Raw genomic sequence first — 17,029 nt, forward strand, 5'->3', positions numbered from 1 at the left:
ACTGAGCTGCTGGAAGCGGGGCTCCAGGCCTGCGGGCTAGTTCCTTAACTCCTGGGTGAGCCCTGGGGTCCCGACCCACAGCCAGCAGGTGTACCAGTACTCCCCCGCTCAACGGGCCCTGACCCCAGCTTTCGTCCCTCTAACCCTGCAGCACTGGCCAAAGCTCTGCTCACTCTCAGCTCCAGTCACCTCTTCCAGACTCGGCAGCCACTCCACGGGAAAAGGGGCCCACTATTCTTCACGGTTGTTTTTTATAGTCTGTCCGGCCCTTCTAGATGTTCTCAGAGGGATGGCTGGTCTGAATGACCTGGCCCACCATGATGCGAAGCCCAGATCAAGCCAGTTTTAATTTAAGGGACGCTACCTTAGATCTAACAATACTCCTTCATTCAGAGGCCATCATGAAAAATGTCTTATCTGTGATGTCTAGTGAAGCCAACCAAGAGCCCTGAGTGGATCAGTCAGGTGCATCTCCAGGAGGACGAGGTCTGACTGTGCTCTTCGCTCTCGCACTCCATCTGTTGCTTTATGGGGTCTTCTGGACGTTCAGTGAAGAGAGAAAACTCTCCTCTCCTGCTGCGAAATTGCTTTGCCCCAGAACCTCGACTCGCCCACCTGAAACCATCTGAGATGTACGCTCCATGGCTGTGAACGGTTACTCCATGAGGTCACACACCAGAAGAGGGAAGGAGACACGGAGCGCGCCGTTGATGCTGACTGCTCATTATTCAGACACGAAGGAACCGAAAACACTACCTGGTTTTAAGGCTCTTTTCTGCCTAGAATAGTTCCTCTGTTTTCCGACACTATAAACCCTCAGGGACACCCTCCCCGCTGGCATTCTTCACAAGTCAGAATTAAATAAAAGCGTTTTTGATGGTTTTGAACCTGTAACCCAAGGGCGATCTCTGTTTATACTCAGACCCATGGCAGCACCAATTTCTTTCTCCTTTCATCATCCTAGTGCAACTTGTGGGCAAGCAGAAAATCTCTGCACAGGAGGAGGACTGTACAACGGCACCAGACAAAAAAAGAACCATATCATAATACACAAGCTCAGCCAAGGAAACATGTCCCCGACTGCTAAGACGAGAACCTGAGGGGCAGTCACTTGATCTCAGCGACAACAGGGTCAGAGTAGGTAACCGCCAAGGGAAAGAACGGGGGCACACGCACTTCATGAACCATGAACCGCTGCACGAGTGTACGGGGGGACGGCGCTGGAGCGGGGCTTCCGTGAAGTGTCTCCCCCGTCTCAGTCCCTCATGGGCTCCCCACGGCTCTGGACTCCACAAGGTGAACTTTACGGAGCAGCTACAACAGTTTCACCTCATTGCTCAGGGTTTTGCCTCAAAAAGTAGAAAACCACGTGGCCCCCCTTCACCCTGTATCAGCCCATCCCCCCTTCACTGCAGGGCTGACCCCCAACACTGAGGCAGACTTGGCAGATCGTTGAACACCCAGCAGCAGCAAACAAGAAGACCAGTTTACCTGGAGTGTACAACAAGACGCCAATGGCTTGTGGGCAAGTCTCGCCCGCCGAAGGGTTTATCTTGTGCTTCAGCGTTTCCGAGGTTGTCTTGGGAACTGCCATGGGCACTGAAATGCAAACACGGAGTCTTAGTTTTCCGGACTAGATGAAATCGATGTTCCCAACAGCCTCATGCACTCTGCTTTCTTTAGCATATTAGTTTGGGGTAGAACTTCATAACTTGTGAAGATGAAGCTCTCTCTGAACCAGACAGTAAAGTAAAGCCACGCGTGCCCAGGCCTCCTTTGTCTCGCCGTCTTCGTCATGTAAATAACTGGCAAAAGTGTGAGCATTCATCAGCTGTCTTACACTGCTTTCTGTTGAAACACAGCTCTCTTCTCAGCTAGTAAGCTCTATAATCTGACCACTATCCGCACTCAACCATTACGTATTACCTCGCAAAGACAAGATTTCAAATGTTTCTCAATGAAGAAACATTCCCCCCAGCACCGTTTCTCAACCTCGGCACTATGGACACGCTGGGCCATAGCTGTGGCTGCTGTGGGGCCGTCCTGTGCACTGTAGGATGCTTAGCAGCATCCCTGGCCTCACCCAGCAGATGCCAGTAGACCCCCCAACACACACACACAATCACAAATATCTCCTGGCATTCCCAAATGCCTCCCCCCAGGAATGGGGTGCAAAATTTTCGACAGTTTAGTTTTTGACCTGCCATTGTGAATTGACCGTAAGCTATGAACTTAAGCCCAGGATCATGTATCTTTAGGTCATTAAATTTACACACAGGAAAAACGGTTCTTAGTATGTAACAAAGGGTCAGAGACACTGCGCTTAGATGAGGCCCCTTTGCCATGTGGAACAAGGTGGGCGACAGTCAAGAGAGCTGTCATCTGTTGGGCGCTGCCATGGCGACTGTGTGAACTGTGTACAGAGGAGTGAGAAGACTTTTCTATAAACTCTTGACAAAGATTAGGCACGAGCTTGGAGGGATATAAACAGCTCAAGTGTAGTGTTTATTTGATTTTGTTCCTAACTAGGAAAAAAAACAGCAATCAACGTCTGGTTCCAGGACTATTGACATGAACTCCTTCAAGTCACTCCAGTGGGTCTTGTGGCAACCAGAGCATCCGGACTGCTGTGGAAGGGAGAGATTCTGGGGCCAGGAGAGAGGGAGTCTGGGGCCAGGAGAGAGGGATTCTGGGGCACAGGAGGGAGGGATTCTAGGGCACAGGAGAGAGGGATTCTGGGGTATGGAGGGAGGGATTCTAGGGCATGGGAGGGAAAGATTCTGGGGCACAGGAGAGAGGGATTCTGGGGCACGGGAGAGAGAGATTCTGGGGTACGGAGAGAGGGATTCTGGGGTATGAAGACAGGGATTCTGGGGCCTGGAGAGAGGGATTCTGGAGCCTGGAGAGAGGGATGCTAGGGCACAGGAGGGAGGGATGCTGGGGCACAGGAGGGAGGGATGCTGGGGCATGGAGAGAGGGATGCTGGGGCACGGAGAGAGGGATTCTGGGGCCTGGAGAGAGGGATTCTGGGGCCTGGAGAGAGGGATTCTGGGGCACAGGAGAGAGGGATTCTGGGGCACAGGAGAGAAGGATTCTGGGGTATGGAGGGAGGGATTCTAGGGCATGGGAGGGAAAGATTCTGGGGCACGGGAGAGAGGGATTCTGGGGTACGGGAGAGAAGGATTCTGGGGTACGGGAGAGAAGGATTCTGGGGTATGAAGACAGGGATTCTGGGGCCTGGAAAGAGGGATTCTGGAGCCTGGAGAGAGGGATGCTGGGGCACAGGAGGGAGGAATGCTGGGGCACGGAGAGAGAGATGCTGGGGTATGGAGAGAGGGATTCTGGGGCACAGGAGGGAGGGATGCTGGGGCACAGAGAGAGGGATTCTGGGGCCAGGAAGCGTCGGGAATCTCACAGTTAGTGACAGACGTGGCAAAGAGCAAAATGAGCTGAGGTGAATAAACACGTAACTGAGGTTTGTTTTTCCTGCTCCTGGGACAACGCTTTAAAAACCAGTCTCCTAGCTCTATACCCAAGAGAGATGAAAACACGTCCACACAAAAACTTGTCCGTGAATGTGCACAGCAGCACTACTCGTAACAGCCAGAAAGTGGGAGCAACCGTGTTCACAGCAGACGGATGGACGAGCAAACTGTGCCACATCCTCACCGTGGAAGCTCCTCTGTCCCTGGAGGGATGAGGTACTGATCCTGCTCCACCATGAACCTGAAGAATCACATACATGGAAGAATCCGGGCACAGAGGACACGTGTGTGATTCCATGTCCAGGAAACACCCAGAGCAGGCAAACCCAGGACAGACAAAGGCAGACTGGTGGGTGCCTGGGGGCTGGGGTGGCTGCGGAATGGTACAGGGTTTCCTTCTGGGGCGATGAGAATGTTCTAGAACCCATTGTGCTAATGGCTGCACAGCTCTAAATATGCTAAAACCACACACCTTCAATGTTATGGCATGTGAATTACATCTCGATAAAGCTGTTATAAATAAAAACAGTGCATACACACAAAAGTAGAGGTCATTTTACAACATCCCTATTGTGTTCACGTGTGGTTCATGAATTAATTTTATATTGTTGGTCTAGTTCAGCCATGTTCATCATGGCAGGTAGTGATGTTAACAGCAGTAAGGGGCCCTCTGTATTCTCCACTTCATGCAAATCACAAGGCAGCTGGGTTTAGGAGAGCACTTAAAAGTTGAAACCAAACAGAGGTAGCTAAAATGATGCATAAAGTTATTCTTCCCCATTTGTTATTTCCTAGACTTGAAAAATCTTCCAAAAAAAAAAAAAAAAATTGAGCCTAACACCAACCCTGTATGGCTTCCAGAATGTGAGAGCCAGATTTAAATCTACAAGCAGGATATCAGAGAACTCCTGTCTGGGGAAATTGATCAAATCAAGAAAAATGAAAAAGATACGGACATGCAGGGGCCCCTGCTCACTCAGGCAGTGAGCGGTCAACAAGGCTGACCACGTGCAGAGGTTCCTGCAGCTCCCCAGTGGACGAACGTCCGACTGCTGGGGATTCCACAAGCCACTCAACAGCCTTCCACAAATTTCTATTCTGCTTCAACCGGCCAGTGGAAATTCTGTGGTTGGCAAGTAGGAATCATGACAAATACCGTCCAGTGAAAAGTGGAATGGCACCCAGACATTCAAGTTAGGCGGGACCTCAATGTGTCCTGATGAGCAGAGAGCTCCAAGGTATATTGTTAAGTCAGAAAAGGAAAGATCCAGAACAATGTGTGACATATTTAAAAGTACAAAAGAAAAAAATTTGAGAAATGTGGGATCGGTTCTAACTGATAAAACAAATGTCAACAAGAGAAAATCACTTAAGACGTATTCAAGACCCCACGGCTGTGTCAAACACAGGCGTGTCTTACTTTCATTCTTCAACTTATCAAAATAAGATAACTTGGAGGCAGCATAAATGGCACCGGTCGACTGCAGTGTGCCCACGACGGCGTCCATCAGCAAGACATGGGTCAGCGCCTGCTGGACGTACTGGGGGTCCTGCGGGAGAAACACGTTCACTTCAACACAGTCACCAAATCCGTCACGGTACAGCTCTGTTATGTCACATAAAACAATACTTTAAAGACGCATGATTTTTCAAAGCAACACGAAGAATTTAAATTTGGATTTCATGTCATGTAATTATTTTCCTCTTAGTTAAGACAAATATTGATCATTTATACCAGGGGTCGGCAAACATTTCCTGTGAAGGGCCAGGGAGTGAATACACACAGTCTCTGTCCCAACTGCTCCGCTCTGCCGCTGCCGCTCGAAAGCCCACGGGCCTCAGTTTGACTGTACTGGTTTGTGCTAACTAACCCGGCGGGCATAAAATCAGACGGCAGGTCCAAAAGTCACAGAACATTGGGATCTTAGACAGGCCCAGGCCCTCTTCCCAGCCCAAACAGAAACACCCCCTCGGCATTGGTGGCCTGCGCTCCCGTCACTAACGCAGCCCCCCCGCCACTGCACAGCGTGCTCTTCCTGACGTGTCCCTGTGGTGGTGCTGCCCTCCCCGCGTCCCTCATGATCCGTGGGCTGTGCCCCTCTCTCTAACCTTGGAACTGTGCCGTGTGTGAGCTCCCCCTGCACACTCTTTGCCCACCTTGTCATGGGGCTTCCTGTCTTGCCATTTAGCGACTAGAACTATCTTCCCTCATCCGGCCTCCATCTGCTGCCTCTGTCCGTGGTGGGCGGGGAGGGGGGGATGAACGAGCACAGAGCAGCTGCCCCCACACTCCCCACACCGCTCTGCCAGCCCCTGGGTTTGCTCACCACGGCGTCCCCTAACGCCACAAGGCCTTTTACTGGGTCACGCAAACCACAGCACCTTCAACGCCTTCTGACAAGACCCCGTCTAATCCAACTCATTCTGCTCACGGGACGAGCCCGAGTCCCCGAGCTCGAAGGGCTGAGCGTTATTAGAGACACGGGTAGGACGAGGCGAGCCTCGTGCCAGAACACAAGACAGCGGTTCCCAGACCTTGTGGTCATCGGCCAGCTTCTTCCCGGCCCACATCTCCTTCACCATCAGGTGCCACAGGTCACACTCCGTTTTAAGGTTAGCTTCAAAGACTTCTTTCTTGGACGCCATTTTAATTTTTAAAGTGGGTATTCTCAGCACCAGAAAAGCTACCGTGGTACTTCGGACTTCCTGCGGGGCCGAGAGAGAAGAGGACGGTGAGTAGAGTGACACTGGAGAGGAACGCTGGGATTGGTGAGGGCAGGCGGCAACGGCGGGTCTGAAATCCAGGAGCGTGGGCGCGAGACCACTGCTGTCCCTGTCGCACACGCCGAGGGGACCTGCTGGGCGCTCGGCTGACGTCCTGCTGTGAAGGCAGGCCTGGGAGGGCGAGGGGCCGCTCGGCAGAGCCCGGACACAGCCCTTGGGCCGGGCGCAGGGCCGGGGGTGGGGCGCGGGCGTCCCAGCGGGACTCGAGAAGTGGCTCTTAGGGCTCGGAGAGCTCAGCACACCTCCTGGCGGACGGCGGGTTTGCTCTGTGAGCAGCACGTCCACACACCCACACAAATGGACTCGGCCACTGCGTTTAAAGGCGGTTCATTCCTTCACCTCTTTAAATATTTCTCTCTCTTTGGAGTTCTAGGAGGAAGTCTGTCAAAGCAGGTGTGGAGGAAAACAGCGCGAGGTGGGGCCCTCTGGTCCCACGTTTACCACGGGTTTACTGCCTTTCCTGTCTCTGAATATTCTTTCAGTAGCTGAGTTAACACACCTCCCATGCCTCGTATAAATTTGGGAAAATAAATGTAGGGCATAAGATGAGTCATGATCTTAGTTCAGATTTCCTCAGTGGGGAAAAAGACTCTCTTGAATAGGTGTTTAAAGTTGTTATAAAACAAACAAGTGGGCCAGTGAGGAATCTGCTCAGGAGACGTGAGAGACACCAGCTCACGGCGGCTGCACACAGCAGTTTCTCAACAAATATCTCGTGGATGAATTAATTTCTGTGCTTCTCATGTTTTCTCTAATTAGAAGGTCAGTAAAAGAGCATACCTGCATCACTTCTTGCTTTCCTCCCAGACACAAGTCAGCTGTGTTAGAAAATCAGCTACAGGTGAACGCTTACTGCTCTAAGCATGTCACATACTTAACCTATTCAATCCTCAAGCAATCCTATTAGGAAGTCGCCATTATTATTCCATTTCACAGATGAGCAAACCGAGGCAGGAAAGGTGAGTGGCTTGTGGTGGGTCTACAGCGGGCACATGGCACAGCAGGAAGGGTCCAGGCGTCTGCTCCAGTTGGGGGACCTCCTAAGCATGGGCAGATTCCCGGGCCCCTCTTACCTCTATGTTTCTGAAGGTGGAAATCTCCACATAGCCCGGCCTCCCTTCGGTCAGGAGGAACAGGCGCTTCTGGGTCATGGCGATCTTGCCCACACCCCAGTTGGTCTTGACAGAGCTTGACAGCTTATAAACACACTCGTTTTTATCCAGGTGTTCCATCACTGATGAAGGCAGAATGACCTCTTGGGCCTCTGCTTCTGTCTCCTTCCAGCAGTTGTAGAAATCCTTGAATGTTTCTGGGTCAATCTGTTTCTGCTGTCCTTAGTTGTTTTAAAAAAAAAAAAAAAAAGCGAGAGATTTCTTACAGCCACACACAACATGTGCTTCAAGAACTTCTGTGTTATCTTAAGACAGCGCATTACCCCAACCACGCGGCAGGTGGCACCAGTACTCAAGTCTGCCTAGACATAAAACACCTGGGAGGGTTTCTCCACTCGCTTCCAGGCAGCCCCAGGTGCCCAGGGTGGGCACTCAATCTAGGCCCAGCCCATCCACCCTCTCTAGCCCCTAACCCGGGGATGGGATCGCAGTGTGACTTAAGCCAGGTAGTCACAGTAACTCTTTGGACACCAGGTGGGAACGCTGGGACAACACTCTTTTCTTATGGTGGCAAAGACCTGTATCACCACTAGAACTGGTGGCAGCCATCTTGGGGCCATGAGGGGAGCTAGTCCTTGGATGAAACTGAGGAGACCAGATCCTTGGTGATATGCCTATGCCATTGGATCAAGCCTTGCCCGAAGCTGGCAAGATCTATCTCTATATTCTTTGGTTCTGTGAGCAAATAAATTACTTGTATTATTTGTAACCAAGATGATCGTAATTGATGCCATAGCCTTTCCAAATGTCCAATATTCATGGGCTCTGGAGTCGGAGCGAGCCCCGAGTCAGAAGGCCAGCTTCACTACAGTTTAGCAGTGTGACTGCAGGCCAGCTGTGGAACGACCCTGCCTCCTTGCCTGTAAAATGGAGATGGGATCCCCACCCCACCCACGCTAAGAAGCCCAGCCCATTCTAATGCCCGAAGTTTCCCTGCATCTGCTCCTGCCTTGACTCAGGTCTTCCTCCATTCCGTGCCCCAGATCTGGCTGCTCCTCTCTCTGCCCTCTGTCAGGCAGCAGGCTCCCCTCGCGTCCTGGGGGCCCCGCCTGTAGAGCGGCCCCGCTCATAGCCTGCGTCACTCGGCGCCCAGAATGACTTTCTAAGATGCAAGTAGGAGCTCCCGCTCCCTGTTCAAACACTTCAGGGCCCCTCGTCTACACCAGGCCCCACATTCCTCCAGGATCAGGCCCCTCCTCCCTTCACACCCCCATGTTCCCATCATACCAAGTACATTCTGAAACAGGCCATGTCGTCCATGCCTCTGCACACACTGGTCCAGAGTGCTTGGCCCAGAAAACTCCTACTCATCCTTCAAGACCCAGATAAAACAGCTCATGTGCAGCCTTCCCTGACAAGGCAGTCCTCCTGGCCCCACGGCCGCCAAGCTGCATATGCATTTCCCTTACTGCCTTCAATGACACCTGCTATGCTCCATTCTACACAGGGTCCCACTTAATCCTCCCAGCCACCTCAGGAGGCAGGCACTACTATCAGGGAAACTGAGGCATGGAGAGGCAAGCCCTTGCTGGCAGGTGCGTTAAGTGCAGAGCTGGGCCCTGAGGCCAAGCAGACAGCCTCACACCCATGCTGTACCACTCTGCAGGTTGGTGTCTGCCTTCCTTGCAGATGCCAGGCTCAGGAGGGCAGGGACCACGTCCTCCCTGTCCCCAGCCTGGCTGGAGGCCAGATGTGAAATGGCCAAATGACGCTCTGAAGTCCCGGTGCGGCCATGTCCCTGCTCTGGTTCCATAACACAGTGTCAAGGTGACAGTTATCTGGGGAATTTGAAATCACGGCCACAACTGAGTCTGGCTCAGCTGAGCAGTCACGGCCGCCGTCTGTGAATGGGAGGGCGCTGTGACAGGGCAGGACGGGAGGCCTTCCAGGCCATGACATTCGCTTCTACATAAGAATGGCTGAGATGGTCGGAATTAAGACTTGAACCAGCAAGTCAGGCCTCCTCACCACCACAAGGTGCAGGCACCAAATACTCAGGAGAAAGCCTCCACAGGTGCAGGATTGGAGTCGCTTCTGACCCACTCCCGCCCACCTGTATTTCTAATGTTGACAATGGGTGTCAACTATTTATAGATTTGTGTCAAGTTTTAAAGTCACTGGATCAAACAGGGAAGAAACACACAACAGTGGGGTATTCATATGTCCTTGCATAATTTTTTATAAATAAGTCACTGAAGAAGACGAAGCACAAGGGCGCTGACGTGAGCTCCGGTGGACGGGACTGGCGTCCCCCGCAGTGGGCGGCGGGGCACCAGAGCGCGTGTGGGTCGTGCCCCTGACCCCACAGAAGGGTTTGCAGAGCCCCTGTGCCATTTTAGAAACGCTGCTCAGAGCAGCTGCCTCTGACTGGGGCACCTCGGTCTACACTTCCCAGTGGTTCTGAGCCATCGTGTTTTAATCCGAAGCATTGGCTATTTTAGTTGGACCTCACATAAGAAGACGTTTAGTCTAAACATCCGAGCAAGGAAAAGCCCAAGAAATGGGAAACGAGAGAAGGGAAGTGAGAGAGAAAGGCAAAGCCTTTACTGAATGAGAGCTGGAGCCAAAAGACCATGACGGCAGAGCCTGGAGCCAAGTGGCCTGTCTCTGCCGTCACTCCGGACAAAGCCCCTGCTGTCCAGGCCCCGCGGAGTTACTGGGGCCGTGCAGAGCAGAGTGCGAGACACCAGAACCCGACACAGCTTCCTCTCACAGACATGTGGCGCCAGGCCTCGGATGTGAGGCAGGCTCGTGGGCTCCAGCGGGCCCCAACCAGGGGAGGGCAGAGACCAGGGGCGCCCTGTGGTGGGAAGCGGCACGCACTCAGCTCCGGCCGGCCTGTGGACACCACACCTGCCAGGGCTGCAGCAAGACTGGACAGCACACACCTGAGGCTGCTGTGCACACCTGCAGCCACTGTGCACATCCATGAACTCCATGCACACACAGCCACCACACACACCAACTGCCACTGTGTGCATCCTTGGCACCCATGCACACCTGTGGCCATTGTGCACACGTCCATGCACATCCACAGCCATTGCACACGTCTACAGGGACAGAACAGCCATTCTTCATTTGTCTCCAATTCTGCACAAAAATGCCAACTGTTCACTCCTGTACCGTCACCCACACACCTCCAACACGGCCCATCCAGCTCGTCTGCGGGTGGAGGCAGCACCACAGTAGCCCGACTCCCACACGGCCAGGCTGTCGGCAGCACACGTCAGCCTCCCTCCCTCCCTGGGGCCACCTTGGGAGCAGCTGCCTGTGGAAATCACTGGTCCTCCCTGTGAATATCGGACTTTGAAACGTGTGACTGTTAAAATGTGTAATGATGAAACTGTGATGACGATTTTTTGAATAAACCCTCTGATGTATTCTTACACAACATCAGTTCATTCGAGGATGGTGACACTCAGCTCCGACTTCACACCGCTTTTTTAACACACGGCCATTAGGCGAGAACGTCCCCTTGGTGCTGCGTTACAGCGGCTCACATACCCCAGAATCACGATCGATAACTGACCTACTTTGTAATTACAGGGCCAAAGTGACAACAGGGCCGTCAATGGCACTATCGTCGTGGGTCAAGTCTGCTGATGCCCTCCCGGGATGTCCTCTCCATGTCCCTACTAGCACACGTCTGGGACTGCTGGACGGTGTCCACACGTCCAGCCACAAAACCACGCTTTCCAGCCTCCCCTGCAGCCGGGTGCCATGGGACCCACTGCTGCCCAACAAGAGGTGAGAGCGGGGGGTGGACCCTCCGCTTCCTGAGGGGAAAACAGGGATGCCCAGGGCCATCAGCCATCTGGGACTGGGAAGCAACAAGGCCGTGGGAGGGAGCGAAGGGGACTGAAGGGGCCTGGTGCACGGTGGCTGAGGAGCCACCACACATGCTCTGAACGTCCTGTGACACAACAACCCCAGTGGCTTTACGCTGCTGTATGTCAGGCCCTGCAGCAGACCTGGAGGGCGCTCGTGTCCTCGTAAAGGTCCCCGGAAGGGAGGGGGCAGGGCCTTCTTCAAGAGGGGCTGAGCCCCGAGGCACCCGCACTCCCACTTCCTGGCAGCCCCTGAGCGTGGTTCCTCAGGCATCTCTGTGAGCACCTCTGTGTCCCCTCGGACACAGCCCATCCTCCTGCAGTGTCCCGACCCCCGGGCATCTCCTGGGTGGCGCTGATCGCCCATCAGATGCCCAGTGAGACAACCCCCACTGTGCCCTGTGTGGCCAAGGTGGAGTCGTTTCTTCTCAGCATTTCCAAAGTGCAGCACGTAGAGGTGACCAGTGATCTGGACCGGCCTGCACCTCGGTCAGACCAACTAACTGGGACCTGTGAACAAATGATCCGATTCCTGCACCCAGAGGAAGACAGACAGCACGTGCACGCGTACAGAAACTGGCACGCACTGCCACGTCTGCCACGGAGGCCACAGACAAGAACCCAAACGGAAGCCATGCTTTGCAGTCTCCGTGTGGTAAGTAGGGAGAGATGCTGTCATGTCTCTCATCAGCAGAGGATGACCTTTCTAGAGGACAGGAGAGCTCCTACACGTCAGAAGGGAAACGGAAATATCCCAGTATAAAAATGGGCAAAGACTATGGAAAGGCAGTTCAGAGGAAGAAACCAGCATGGCTCACGAGCATGTGAGCTGCCGTTCCGTGAGAACAGCAGGGGAGGGCATCTCATGCTCATCACCGCGTGCGGCCCAGGAGGTGGGACACGGATCTCCCAGGAGGCACCGCCCTGCGGGCATCGGGCAGTCTGCAGTCAAGATCACAGTACTCACATCCAAAAATGAGCTTCTTGGCCCAAATCCTCGAGAAACCAATCCACGCGCACTCACGGAAACAGGCAGCGCAATACCATGTCAGCATTAGAAAAGGCACAATCCCGGGACATCCCCGATGGTGAACAGGTAACTCACGCGCTCCCACCGTCAGCAGTGAAGTGAGTAAACAAGAGCTATGTGAACCAACACAGACAAAGTCAGAAAACACAGCGCCGAATAAAATAGTCAGTGCAGACCGACACGCACGATGTGACACAATTCCCCGAAGCTTAAAAACACAGACCTAGGTACTGCTGTCGGATCCATCCGCCCGCAGTAAATGCATATAAACGTGGTCACGTGGTCGGAAGGGAAAGCTTGAGTTGGGGAGAGTGGTCCCTTTGAGGAGGGAGGGGCGGGAAGGGTACCAAACAAACAAGACAAGAAAGGTGAGGAAATGCAGCATTCCTGAAACGAGGGGAGGCTCTGGCGTTTGTCACGCTGTCTGTGCCGGTAGGTGTGTCTGGAGTATTCCATGGACGGCGTGGTCCCGCATATGCGAGGAAGGGATCGTCACACGATGAGTGGATCCCAAGAGACAGGGGAGACCTGCAGAGGCTTCCTGGTCTCCCACCCACCTTCTCTAGACCCTTCCCACACCCCAAAGAGCCGGAGTCAGGAGAGCAGCCTGGGTGCGTGTGCACTGTTGGAAATTGGGGGAGAGGAAGGCCGCCCTGAGGCTCAGCCAGCCCCTCCCGTTCCTTAACTGCGCAGAGTGGTGGCAGACCCCTCACACCCCAGTGGTCTTCCCAAACCCCCAGCTGGCTTGCCTTAAGCACATAAATCACTCGCTCTTGGCATCCGCCCTCTTACCTACGGTCAAGGCCTCAAACAGTCGATGTATGGTGCTGATGTCCTTCACGATGCCCGACTCCTGAACCCTCCTCACGAAATCGCCCAGTTGCATGTGCTGCTTCGGCAGCTCGAAGTGCTTCACACGGTCGTCCGCCTTGGGGGCCTCCCTGGCCTTGTCCATGACCTCGCTGATGAGCCTCCTCAGCTCAGGGGTCCCCTCGGCCTGGGCGCGCTCGGGGGCTGACATGGACTCCACCGTCCTCTTAACGAGATCCGCAGGAAAGATCCTCACGTCAGTTTTGTAGAGACTTTGGAAATCTAAGAGGGCGTCCAGCAGTTGCCCCTGCATCAGATGAACGAGTCCGCGGAGGTAGAAGTATCTCGCCAGGAGCGCGGAGTTCTCCGGGGCCAGACAGCCCATGGCTTTGCTCAGCAGGCTGACGCAGTCGGAGTAATAGGCCTGGACGCACTGGCTCACCAGGGGAAAGTGGATTTCTGGTATCTTGAACGTATATGTCGTTTTAGGGGTCACCTTCAGAACTGAAGAATTAAAGGAAAAGAAGCAGATAGCACAGAACTTAAAAATAAACACGTGTTCCCATCCCATCATTTTGTCTAGGTCAGTGTTTCTGTGCCTTTGGTGCAACTCAAGGCAAGAACCCGTGTGCCTCTTCCAGAAAGCTCCAGGGACCCACACACAGAACGAGGGGCCCCTCACTTTGCTTCCACGGCACCCTGAGAATATCGAATAATTTTATTTGCTAAAACTATTAACGCTAAACTGAAACATTTGGTAGTGAGTCTATTGGAGGATTAAGCTAATAACCTAAGCCAAGATGTACTTGCTGGGCAGGGCTAAGCCCTGTAAGAGAATCGTTTCATTCACCTTCACAGCACATCTGTGAAATGGGCATTGTTATTGTTCCCATATTACAGATGTGGAAATGGAGGCTTCCACTTGTCCCAGGTACACGGCTCCTAGGCGCCAGAGCCACACCTGAACCAGGCTTGTCTCACACCAGTTCCTCCAACAAACATCACCTAAGGGCCTCCCAGGTAGGGCCGGTGCTCCTCCTCTCCCAGAGCTCCAGGGACCACCACAAGGCCAGCCCTGCAGGGAGGCAGCTCACCCCAGGGAGCTGGGTCTCAGCCACGAAGCCTGGAGGAGGGAGGAGCCTGGGAGGGGCGGGGGGCTCCAGGGGAAGGCTCAGAGAGCAGAGAGAGAACATGTGCCCACAGTGGAGTGAGCACATCGAGGAGTGAAAGGTGTCACTGGGTTTTACAGAAGAGGAACTGTAGACCCAGAGAGGTGAAGTGACCTGCCCAGGGTCACACAGCCAGGAAGCAGCTGTGCAGGGGACTCAGACCCAGCAGTCGCCTCAAGATGCTTGCTCTGTCATTAAGGTCTTTTCATTTAAACACAGGGCCCCTCCTGGTGTCAGTGGGGTGCGTTCCTCTTTCAGCCTCCAGCTCTCCCACGTTCATCAGGAGGCACCGATTGATACCTGGTGCCTTAGACCCAGACAGCGGCCACCAGGGGGCCCACGCGGCTCACGGTGCCTGGCCTCCCACCATTTCTCCCGTCCACCGTGGACGGAGTGTGATTCCATCCTGCAACTGCACGGAGAGGGGCCCTGAGCATAAATAACCGACATCACACACGACGCACTGTGCTGCGCTTACACGGAAACAAGACATGGGCTCACGCAGGTCCAATCAGGCTTTACAGCAATTTACACGCTGAGGAAACTCCAAGCCGACATCGGGAGCAGCACACGGCTTTGCTTCAGAGGCGTGGCTGCTGCATCTCACAACGCTAAGGGGCTGCTGCTGTCCACCCCCCGCGGACACGCCTCCCCCAGTGCCCACCTGGCTCTGCCTCTCCATTCATTCTCATCGCTGCTGAAACGTCACTCCCGCACTCCGAGCCCTGCCCCTCGCTGTCCCTGATCCTGCCTCCTCCAGGTCAGGACACTGAATGCCCCGGGGTGACGTATCTATCTGTTCATCACCTGCCTTCACCTCCGGAACTCCGTGAGGGCTGGGGCACTGGGTTCCTTGCACCCCCAGGATCTAGAAAGAGGTTGGCGCTAGTCATTGTCTCCCATTAGAGACTGACATACGTAGACATGTATTTGACATGTACATGTACACACACACACATACACAGACATGCACGTATGTGTACATGCGAAAGACACCAGACCTGTGTGTGGCTGTTATCTTTAGCAGTGAGACTGGGTGATGGGAAAGACAGACGAGAAATAATTTTCTATAACCAACAGAGTTTGCAAAATGAATATTCTAAAAATATTTCAAATAATTAAACTGCTAAAAAACCCAAAACCTATTCCCTTCCACTAAAACAAGCTGCGGTCTCTTTCGATGACTTGCAACGTCAGAATCGAGTCACTGAGGACAGCGCCACACGAGGGCAGTGACGGTCACCTGTGCTGCTGCTCCCCCAGTCCGCGGCCTCCACTTTCCGCAGCGACGCGTTCCGGGGCGGCACCTCGGGAGTGGCGATGTCCTGCAGGTTGGGCATGCTGACCACCATGCGCCTGTGAGCCCCGTGCAGGGCCGAGGACTTCCGCGAGGCCATCTTCTCAATGGTCGGTCTTCGTGGACTGACAAGCATCCCACTAATTCTGGGGCAGAAAAAAGCAGGGCTTTACTTTGCAGATACAATATCGATTGAAGAATAAGCCTCAACTAAGCGTTTTCTTTTGCGCAGTGACAGTGTCTGGTATTCTTGCCCACATGTGGGAACAGCGGAGCCGCATGTCTGAACCTCCCCATGTGTTTAACTAAAGGCCAAAGGACAGACCGTGTCCCCCAAAGAGACCACAACACAGAGAATGTTCGAGGATTTCAGGAAAAGCATCTAGTGAGAGGTGGAAAACAGGCTTTGGGGATGGGTGAGCGTGGGAAAGAAAGAGAAGGAAGATGGGAGAGAAATGGCATGAACGCGGACCCGGAGGTGCGCAGGGAACACGCGAGCGTCAAGCGCGTTCAGAGACCCCCGCTAGAAGGAAAATACACGGAGAGGAGCCTGACTACCCAATTCATCATGAATTTCTAAAGGTGAGACTTTGCCACTTGAATGTATCGTTCATCCGTCCAAATAAAACTACGCCACTTGAGCATCTGGATCCCCAGAGTCGTGCACCCCAAACGTGATGACGAAGGTACCTGTCCTCTTCGGACTGCGTGTTAAGGTCCATCTGAGCAAAGGCATCCATCCTCCTGCTGAGCCGGGCTTTAAGAAAAGAATGAAACATGTAGGTCTCCAAAACCTGAAAGAGGCAGTGAGAGCGAGTTACCGCGACGTGCGCTCACACGGTCCTTTCTTCTCTGCGTACCCAGAGCACCTGTGGCAGCTGCTTGAGTGTCCCCTCTCCGACCCACTGAGGCCTCACCAACATCCCGCTCCTTCGGACAAAGTTCCTAAACATGGGTAGCTTTCTTAATGTATCATAATCTACCAAGACTATCCCTCAGTTTCTCACCAGCTGATGGGAACGAATCTGCCACTCTTTGCATTTGAAAAGTCACGAAAAGTTCAAAAGCCCAAACCCCCTTGCCCCCCACGACAGCAACAGCCGCAGCCTCTGGGTTCTGGGGTCTCCTGGGCACGGTGGCTCTGCCCTGACTCCGCGCCTCACGGCCAGCGCACCTGCCTGGCCTCCACTTGCTACCCTCACGCCTCCGCTCGGCTCCCATCAGCCACAGCTGCTGGTTCTCGTTTTAGAAGGTGAACCTCCAACAGCCGGGTCTTTGTGTCCCCCGTGATCCCTGCTCTGCTGACCGGGGGCATGTGGGTGAGTGGCCTGGAGAGGACGAGGCTCGAGGATCTGCAGGCCGCCGCCGCACACCCCAGCCGAGGAGAGGAGGGCAGAGCGCCCAGAGCCACACAGGGGTACTGGGGCTCAAAGAGGAGGGGCTGGAACACCCCGC

At 53.9% G+C, this 17,029-nt stretch overlaps 1 protein-coding gene across 1 annotated transcript in view; it reads right to left on the reverse strand.

Annotated features, from left to right (window-relative positions):
* Window positions 1–17,029, reverse strand: part of DENND3 (DENN domain containing 3) — a 62,843-nt gene that overhangs the window by 15,415 nt on the left and 30,399 nt on the right. Inside the window, exons 11-17 of the mRNA XM_087447399.1 lie at window positions 16,265–16,368; window positions 15,521–15,720; window positions 13,091–13,612; window positions 7,343–7,602; window positions 6,021–6,191; window positions 4,906–5,035; window positions 1,492–1,599 (exon numbers count right to left, since the gene is read on the reverse strand). Coding sequence (XP_087303525.1) covers window positions 1,492–1,599; window positions 4,906–5,035; window positions 6,021–6,191; window positions 7,343–7,602; window positions 13,091–13,612; window positions 15,521–15,720; window positions 16,265–16,368 — 1,495 coding nt within the window. The remainder of the gene's footprint in view (window positions 1–1,491; window positions 1,600–4,905; window positions 5,036–6,020; window positions 6,192–7,342; window positions 7,603–13,090; window positions 13,613–15,520; window positions 15,721–16,264; window positions 16,369–17,029) is intronic.

This window comes from Ceratotherium simum, chromosome 23 (assembly GCF_057802395.1).
Source record: "Ceratotherium simum simum isolate JZ-2026a chromosome 23, ASM5780239v1, whole genome shotgun sequence".
NCBI lineage: Eukaryota > Metazoa > Chordata > Mammalia > Perissodactyla > Rhinocerotidae > Ceratotherium > Ceratotherium simum.